We start from the raw sequence: 10,154 nt of genomic DNA, 5'->3' as shown, positions 1-10,154 counted from the left end.
GAGATCGTTGCCAGTGCCCCTGGACTGGCTTGTGCGGGTGGCACATAAAAGACACCATTTCGAGCGTGGCCGTTTTCGTGCGGGTGACACGTAAAAGCACCCACTACACTCTCTGAGTGGTTGGCGTTAGGAAGGGCATCCAGCTGTAGAAACTGTGCCAAATCAGACTGGAGCCTGGTGTTGCCATCCGGTTTCACCAGTCCTCAGTCAAATCGTCCAACCCATGCTAGCATGGAAAGCGGACGTTAAACGATGATGATGATGATGATGAAGTTAACATAGAATATAATATAAAACATGTACTGTAAATATTCAAACGTTGTTATTATTTTTACAAATCCTGTTGCATTTCAAATGGAATTTTTGGTCCTCCAGAGTTGTCTTGGTGCATAAATCAACCTACCTTTTTTTTAGCAGTTAATTTTGGTCTGAAAATTTTGACTTGTATATTTTCTGAAAACATGATATTAGATTAATTTAGTAGAAACATTAATCTGTACAGTATCAGTGATAAAACACACCTGGTTGACCATTTCAAGAGGTTGCAGAAACCAAAAATGGAATATGAAATGAGGAAGATTGAACTCCAAATACCAACGCAAGCAAACATTCCAAGGAAATCAATGCCGAAGTCATCACAGATGTTGGCTACAACTGAAACCAGATAAAATATAAGTAATATCACGAGGAAAACAGTTATAGGAAAATAGACTAAAAGCATTCTAGATTACAAAATATATAAAATATTGCAAAATTTAATTTATAAAAAATACAGTCTAGTTTAATATGTATATGTAAAATCTAAGATGGTGAAAACTGTTGTAGTAAAAATTAAATAAAAGTAAGAATATAGGTGAAGTTTTAGGCCAGTGTGTATGAAAAGAACTGTTCTGAACTAGAAAATTCCATTTATTTACACATACATGCACGCATGAAGATTTAGATATACAAAATTTTGCAGTAGAGTTTATTTAAAGATGAGGCTTCATCCTGTTGCTATACTGAGTTACTTGTTTCTGCTCTTCATTGTGTCAGCATCATCATCACTTAACATCCATTTTCCATGCTGGCATGGGTTGGATGGTTTGACAGGAGCTGGCAAATCAGAGTACTGCACCAGGCTCCAGTTGTTTGTTTTGGTATGGTTTCTATGGCTGGATGCCCTTTCTAACAATTTCCACTTAAGAGTGTACTGGGGGCCTTTTACGTGGCACCATCATGGGTTTTATATATGTATATTCTTTTACTTGTTTCAGTCCTCTGACTATGGCCATGCTGGAGCGTTGACTTTAGTGCACGCGCGCGTGTGTGTATGTGTGTGTGTATACCTATGTCTATTGAACTAAAGCCACTTACCTCTGGTGAATAATGTCAGTGGTGCTGTAGTTAACAATATGTTCATGGTTTGACCTCCTATCAAACTAAAGAGAATACCAGCCAAAAACTGACCCAATAATACATGTTGTATATCTGATGGAGACAACGAGAGAGAAAGAGAGATAGAAGAAGAGACAGAAGGAGAAATAAAGAAAGAGAGCTAGATTGATGAAGAGAATAAACAGACAAATATGATTACAATTTAATATATGCCAATATATATAACCAAGAAGTAACAAGATTTCTTTTTACTTATATAAAAATAAATTACAAATAGAAAGAAAATAACCCAGCCAGAGCTTTGCATTGATTGGGGTTGCGTGTGTTCTGTCTGATATGGAATGGAAATCCTCTTATCCCCTTGTGGAGCATAGGGCCGGTTTCCCGGTTTCCATGGCGTATGTGTTCCCCTGTAGCTGGATGGGATACCAGTCCATCGCAGCTTTGAATAATAATGCCTTTATAATAATGATAATAAAGCTCTCTTTTATGCTATCAAAGATGGCACTCGAGAGAATTTCCATTATATGCAGGAGAAATTTTATTAAAACTGAACACTAACATTTAGAATGTAACATAAAAATTTATTCATTTTCAAAATACGAATATTGCAATGTTATTAAATATTTTTATCCTTACCAATTGCTCCATGCGTATCATTGCTGATTATCATTCCATATGCAACATTTGGAAGAATACAAGCAAAATACAGGAAGAGGGAAGCTGGAACGACTTTCCGAAGGGCCTTTTTTCCATTTAAACCTGAATCAATAAACAAACAAGACATTTTCCCAGAAATATATACCTAATATATTATCAGCTTCTCTTGGCACAACAATTTAATATTTATTTGACTTGCTGTCATCTATTTGCATATACTAATTTTCTTTATTGACATGTATACAATGTTCTATATCTGCTTAGTAATTAATTCTTTCATCACTTCTTTGATGAGTACAATAAAGTTTGTATTTTACTGAAAAAGCCTAATAAGACGTAACATGTTGTTGGCACTCCGTCGCTTACGACGTCGAGGATTCCAGTTGATCCGATCAACGGAACAGCCTGCTCGTGAAATTAACGTGCAAGTGGCTGAGCACTCCACACACACGTGTACCCTTAACGTAGTTCTCAGGGATATTCAGCGTGACACAGTGTGACAAGGCTGACCCTTTGAATTACAGGAACAACAGAAACAGGAAGTAAGAGTGAGAGAAAGTTGTGGTGAAAGAGTACAGCAGGGTTTGCCACCATCCCCTGCCAGAGCCTCGTGGAGCTTTAGGTGTTTTTGCTCAATAAACACTCACAATGCCCAGTCTGGGAATCGAAACTGCGATCCTATGACCGCGAGTCTGCTGCCCTAACCACTGGGCCATTGCGCCTCCACTAGATGCAACATGTCAGGTGTACAAATGAATGGGGAAAAAAAAGTGTTGTTAACTTCAACATATATTGTTGAAGTTAACAATATATAGATTACCAGTTTGATTGAGTCATGCATTCCTTGACATTTTGTAGATATAAAACTACAAGTGTCTATGAAAGAGCAAGTATGAGAAATTGAGTCAAACTATCAACACACACACAATCTTACTCACAAGCACACCCACATGCAAACGTTATGTGCATGTATGTACAAGGTGGTATAAAAAGTTTCAGACTAGTCGTGTAGCACATCAACTGATGGCAGCACACAGTTTTATGCACTGTGAGCAGTAGCAGTGACCTTCATGAGGAAGTGTGTTGAGTGGCATCGCTGTGTTTACTTCATAAGTTGTGAAATTAGTGTCTTTGTGATCGCATGTATGCTGTACTCTGCAATTTTGTCATGGACAGGAACAAAGAGCCAACATGAAATTTTGTGTTAAACTTGGGAAGTCTGCTACAAAGACATTGAGCATGCTTCGGCAAGCTTACGGCGAAGAAGCAATGGGTTATATGTAATGTTTCTCATGGCACAGGTGCTTCAAAAGTGGAAGAAAGTCCCTGAAAGACGATGAGCAATCTGGAAGACCTACCATGAGTGTCATCCCGAGAAATATGGAGAAAATTCATCAGCTTGTCCATGAGGATCATTGGAGGACATTCAGCGAAAATGACTGGATCTGTGGAGTGTGAAGAATTGGGTTCGTCATGATGGTAATGCTGCCTGTCACCAAGCTTTCCTCACTCATGACTTTCTTGTCAAAAACAACATGGTATTGCTTCTGCATTTACCTGCTTCACTAGATTTAGCATCTGTTCTTCAAGATGTTCCCCAGATTTAGCATCTCTTCCCCAAGCTGAAAAAACAGCTCAAAGGTCACCATTTTAACACCATTGTTGAGATCCAGAGTGAATTGCAGAAGGTTCTCAACTTGCTTAATGGAAATGACTTCCAGGCCAAACTCCAAATGTAACAGGAACACTGGGATTGGTGTATTACTGCACAAGGTGACTATTTTGTAGGAGATGATGTTAAAACATAGGTAAATAAGTTAGCTTTTATTTAACATAGCTTGTCTGGGAACCTTTTGATGTCACTCATATATACTATATATATATATATATATATATATATATATATATATATACACACACACACACACACATATATATATATATATTTATTTAATATTTATGTACGTATATGTGTATATATATATATATATATATATAAATATTATCATTTCTAAATCTCGCAAAGAGAGACATTCAGTAACAGTTTAAAGTAAAGGCTATTTGCCAACATACTGTGGCTGTCCTGAAAGGGATGATGTTACTGTTGTTTTAGTCCCAAGAAACATCGTTTGTAGCTGGCTATATGACACACTATCTGTGTTCTTATATTTTTGAACAGGGAGCTCAGCACTCCCACTTACACACACACACACACGCACATATATGCATATATACATATAAATATGTATGCACACACATATATGTATACATATATACAAACACACATATAAACATGTATGCACACACACACACACACACACATCTACACATACATCCACTGGGTGGGCTTGCAGCACAGTTTTTTTTAGGTACCAAATTTCACTCACAAATCTCTAGCAGCACCTGATGTTGTTATACAGTGAGACGAAACCCCTGGATACCACGGGGTTATAAAGCAAACTTATTAACCCCAGTGTAATGAAACCTGCATCCATAAACTATAATTATTTACTAAAAAAAATCACAAAGGGATTCTTACCATCCTTGTAATCAGACATATAATGTTTGAGCCGGCGCTTCAAATCCTCTTTAATTCCTTGACAAATTGCATATTTCTTCTCATCCTGAAATAAATTTTGTTATTCATTTATTTATTTATTCATTTATTTATTTATTTGTGTTTTCTTTTATTGTTTGTCATATCTTTACCTTTTATCTTTTACTTGTTTCAGTGCTGGGGCACCGCCTTGAAGGATTTTATTCAAACAAATCAACCCCCATTACTTATTTAAAGTGTGGCACTTACTCCGTCGATTTCTTTTGCCCAACTGCCAAGTTACAGGGACACAAACAAACCAACACCGGTTGTCAGGTGGTGGTGACAGGGGACAAACATTAACATACACATGCATATACACTTATAGACACACACACACACACACACACAAAAACAGGCTTCTTTGAGTCTTCTACCAAATTCACTTGCAAGTCTTTAGTCAGTCTGGGATTATAGCAGGAAAAAAAAAAATTTGCCCAACATTTCATGCAGTGGGACTGAACCTGGAACCATTTGGCTGGGAAGTGAACTTCTTAACTACACAGCCACACGTCTACCTGTAATAATCCCATAATACTGTAAGCAATTTACCTATCAGTTACAAAAGTAACATATCTTAAGTTTTTATCTGTCTTTTAAGTACTTAGAGAGTATTATCAAGGAGCAGCAGTAGTAGCAACAGTGATGGTGGTGGTAGTAGTAGTAGTAGTAGTAGTAGTATTAGTTATAGCTATAGTAGTAGTTATTGTTGTTGCTGGTGGTGGTGGTTGTGGTGGTGAGGTGAAGGTCCGTCTTGACTGAACTGAGTTATGATTAAAGATGCTTTAGCTATGACTATCTCCCAGCTTTTTATTCAGACAAAGTGTATCTAGGACTATATTGTCCAATGTGTTCACCTTTATTGTTGCTTATTCTGTTATTCTTTGATTCTTTTATTTGTTTCTGTCATTTGACTATGGCCATGCTGGAGCACTGACTTTAGTTGAACAAATTGACCCCAGGACTTATTCTTTGTAAGCCTAGTACTTAACATATCTGTCTCTTTTGCCAAACCACTAAGTTACAGGGGGATGTAAACACACCAACATCGGTTGTCAAGCGCTGGTGTGGAGACAGACACAGACACACACACACACACACACGATATGCTTTTTTCAGTTTCCATCTACGAAATCCACTCACAAGGCTTTGGTCGACCCGGGGCTATAGTAGAAGACATTTGCCCAAGATGCCACGCAGTCTGATTGAACCCTGAACCATGTGGTTGGCAAGCACTCCTGCTTAGTCCAAGATTAGCCCTGATCCAGCACACTTGTGATCCAAAATGTTCCAGTTATGACCATCCCATCTTTAATTCAGACAAAGTGTATCTTGAAGTACATAATCTAATGTTCACTCCTTGTTCTTGTTTAATCCCAGGTAAGCTATGATCCAGCATACCTATGATCAAAGACGTTCCAGCTATGACCATCCCACCTTTTATTCAGACAAAGTGTATCTAATGTGTTTTTCCTTTTTGATGTTTAATCCCAGGTCATCTATGTATGATCCAGCAGACTTATGATTATAGACGTTCCAATTATGACCATCCCATTTTGATCTTCTCTAGGGCATTTTACATCTAGGACTACACTATCTATTATATAATAATTTTCTGTTCTTTTCCTGATGGTGAAATGTAATTTGAGGGACAATTGGCTGCTGTTTCTAACTGGTTGAGTGACCATGTAGGAACTTTACTCTTGTTAATGGTGGTGCTAATGAAGATGATATGATAATTGTGATGAAGTGATAATGATAATTGTAATAATGTTAAAATCATGGTGATAGTGATCATGATGATGATGATGATGGCAACAATGATGACAACACTGAGATCATGCTTACATTGAATTGTAAAGTATAATTCCTTTCCTATTCAATCTGATTTGCAAAATTCATTAACCCTTTTGATACCAACCTATCTGATGTTGGCCCCTCACTCTATTATACAAATTCCCTCTATTATACAAATTCTTTATTACATTCTAAACACTAACTTTTAATAACAACAAAAGTTATTTTAATAACACATATGGGTCCCTTAATGGTTACATCATGATATTTGGTGGGATTAGAAATTTGTATTTGATCTTAAGGAATTATAAGGAAAAAGGTGTATAGAATTTATTTATTGAATTTTTTTATATTTACTTAATCTCCATAATTTCCCAAATTAATTGAAACAAAGGTAGTTTATTTCGTATTTTGACAGAAATATGGTTATAAAAGGGTTAAAAAGGAAACCATATTAAAACCCTGTTAATCTTCACCCATCTATCCCCGTCAAGCCAATAAGGGCATCTCTATATTATTACTGGACCTATAAGAAATAGCAGCTAAATCTTCTTCAAATCATTATTTCCTACCATTTTACAAAAAAAAAAAAAAAGGAAAAAAGATGAAAGGACAATGAGGGCTTCTCTATGTGGTAACTGGATATACTAAAAATAGCAACCAAATCTTCAAATCACTTCCAACCATCTTACAGAAAAAAACAAAAAAAAAAAATTAAAGGACATTTTGAATAATGTATTCCTAGATTCCCAGGTACAGAAATGTCTGAGCTGAAAGACAGGACAATCAACTTTGTAGACAGTAGTGGGTATTGAAGGCAGTATCATATCCTTACTAGTCAACTATCAATATCTTATCCACTTGTTCATTGATCCTCTTGAAAGATGATAATGACAACAAGCCATCATAATAGTAATTCTTGATAAAATATTATGTGATTACTTGATCTTACTCGGTGGTGGTCATGTCACTTTTAAATGGTTACTGTCATAAAAGTAATTCAATATTAGCTCTGAGAAAGAAGTTTGTTTGTTGTTTTTACTATTTTTTTTTTAATGACTTGGAAAATTGAGAGCAACATTTATGGTTGATGTCAGAGTCTGTAAGAAGGCCTTTTATCATGTGTGAGCTTGATCAAAGTTTACCTGGAGTTTGATTACAAAACAATAATAACAGTGGCATACAAGGTGTCGGCTAAATTTGACAATGTTTTATGTTTCCTTTTCTTTTTGCAGGAACAGCTTGATGTATTGGTGAACAGCCAATGCTGTTGGAGAGCATAAAGATTAAAGTTGGAGTTGAGAATAAGTTAGTAGACATGGAGGACTGGGAAGTCGTGCCAAAAGCCATCTGAATATTGGGAAAGACGTTCCTGTATCATTATGATTTGTGCTGGGTATGAAAATGCTGACACCATGACTGTTGTTCAATGCTCTGTGAACATTGTAAAGGATGAACGACATACGTGGACAGCTGCAATAGGGACCACAAAGGTGTGGCCAGCTTGAAGGGACACAGCAGGCATTTTGGCTGTGTCTGCACACCAGAATTCATCCTCACATCTTTGAACAGGGACTTAAGCTCAATTCGGATGGCTATATAAAGCTGCTGGTGACTGTGGTCGATCTCTGGCTGGAGAGGGTTGCTACTGGAACTCCATAAGAATCCTGCATCTTTGATATAGACTGGGCTTGGCACTTGTACCAGACCAATACAAGTTTGAAGGACATGAGAGTGAGACTGTCTCTGCACAAACCTTGTCCACTTATAATAATTATCCATCATGTTGGTTGTTCTATAAACCAAGATACCAGCACCAACATCATCATACTTTCTTCATAAGTCCAGAGGCAATAGGGAAAGGGATGATAGGGACAAGCAGACAGTACTACTGGAAATCTTCAGCCTTGACCCTGCATGATTCGGTCATAAGGTGATAGCTGTTTTGTCTTAGCTGTGTCTTGCTGAATCTTCATTCCTTGAAGTGATGAGAGAGTCCAGTCACATAGCAGCAACAAGTATCATAAGTCAGCTGTGGTGGACATTGGTGATTACACATTATGCGGTACTACAGGCGGTCAAAAGGTCAATGTGCAAAGTAATGACTGCCAGATTCAAATTGCCATCAGAAACCATTGAAGCTGCTGGGTAGTGAGTTCCAGATTTGTAAGGTTCATCTGGGGCCTGCTTTGAAGGGTTTAATTGGACAAATTGACCCCAATATTTGTTTTTTTTTTAAAGTTTGGTACTTATTTTATTGGTCTTTTTTGCTGAACTGCTAACTCACTCAAACAGGAATAAACCAACACAGTTTGTCAAGTGGAAGGTGGAGTGTGACAAACAAAGATACAGACACATACATACATACATACATACATACATTATATATGTTGGGCTTCCACACAATTTCTGTCTATTAAATTCTCTCACAAGGCATTGGTCAACCCAGGGCCAAAGTAGAAGATACACATACCCACAAGGTGCCATATAGTGGGACTGAACTCGAAACCACATGATCATCGCAAAGTGAGCTTCTTAACCACACAGCTATGTCTGTGCTTTTATATTTAAAAATACTTTTACCTATTCTTACCTTTTCTGGTTCAGTTTTTGTTAAGCAAGTTTTCAGGGTCATTTTTGAGTTTCTGATGAACTTACTAAACAGCATACGTGTTTCTTCTTTCAAGATATTCCGGAAATCTTCATCATTCTTAGCTTCAAGCAGGCGACATCGGCAGTCCATATCAGCAAACAAGGTACAAAATGTACGTGCAGTTTCCACTACAGATTTCGTACTTTTCTTTAAATAAAATACAATTAGAAACATTTTCTAATGAAATATTTCAAGAAGAAACAAGGAGAAAGCATTGTTAATTGAGAAAAGATAAGACATATTGAGGGTAAGTGAATTACTTTGAAAGAAAATTACTTTAATTCTTCATCCATCCATCTTTTCCACTTGTGGTCGTGCTGGGGTTTAGTTGAACAAATTGACCACAGAACTTATTTAAGCTTGGTACATAGTCTATTAGATCCCCTTTGCCAAACTGCTAAGTTATGAGGACATCAACAAACAAACACCGGTTGTCAAGAAGTGGAAACAAAACACAATACACAATGACACACACACACACACACACAGATATATGCTAGGTTTCCACATAGTTTCTTATTTCTTCATTGCCCACAAGGGGCTAAACATAAAGGGGACAAACAAGGACAGACAAAGGGATTAAGTCGGTTACATCGACCCCAGTGCGTAACTGGTACTTAATTTATCGACCCGAAAGGATGAAAGACAAAGTTGATCTCGGTGGAATTTGAACTCAGAATGTAATGGCAGACGAAATACCACTAAGCATTTCGCCCTGCGTGCTAACATTTCTGCCAGCTCGCCACCATTTCCACATAGTTTCTATCGACCAAATCCATTGACAGGGTTTTAGTTGGCCCTGGGCTATATAGTAGAAGATACTTGTCCAAGGTGCTGTGCAGTGGTACTGAACCTGAAACTACATGGTTGCAAACTGAACTTCTTAATCATGCAGCCATGCTTGTACTGTATATATATCCATTTTTCCATCTTAGTATGAACTAGATATTTCTAACATTAATCCATTCACATTATTTACATTATTTACAATTATTTGTCCTCATCTTGTTTGTTGTTAACACAACATTTCGGGTGATATATATATATATATATATATATATATATATATAT

At 37.0% G+C, this 10,154-nt stretch overlaps 1 protein-coding gene across 1 annotated transcript in view; it reads right to left on the bottom strand.

Annotated features, from left to right (window-relative positions):
- Nucleotides 1–10,154, bottom strand: part of LOC106867171 (solute carrier family 4 member 11) — a 39,122-nt gene that overhangs the window by 14,509 nt on the left and 14,459 nt on the right. The window contains exons 5-9 of the mRNA XM_014911963.2: nucleotides 9,024–9,230; nucleotides 4,577–4,661; nucleotides 2,017–2,139; nucleotides 1,357–1,470; nucleotides 522–654 (exon numbers count right to left, since the gene is read on the bottom strand). Coding sequence (XP_014767449.2) covers nucleotides 522–654; nucleotides 1,357–1,470; nucleotides 2,017–2,139; nucleotides 4,577–4,661; nucleotides 9,024–9,230 — 662 coding nt within the window. The remainder of the gene's footprint in view (nucleotides 1–521; nucleotides 655–1,356; nucleotides 1,471–2,016; nucleotides 2,140–4,576; nucleotides 4,662–9,023; nucleotides 9,231–10,154) is intronic.

This window comes from Octopus bimaculoides, chromosome 8 (genome assembly GCF_001194135.2).
Source record: "Octopus bimaculoides isolate UCB-OBI-ISO-001 chromosome 8, ASM119413v2, whole genome shotgun sequence".
In the NCBI taxonomy this organism is placed as follows: Eukaryota; Metazoa; Mollusca; class Cephalopoda; order Octopoda; family Octopodidae; genus Octopus; species Octopus bimaculoides.
This window is presented reverse-complemented; position numbering and strand designations above follow the sequence as displayed.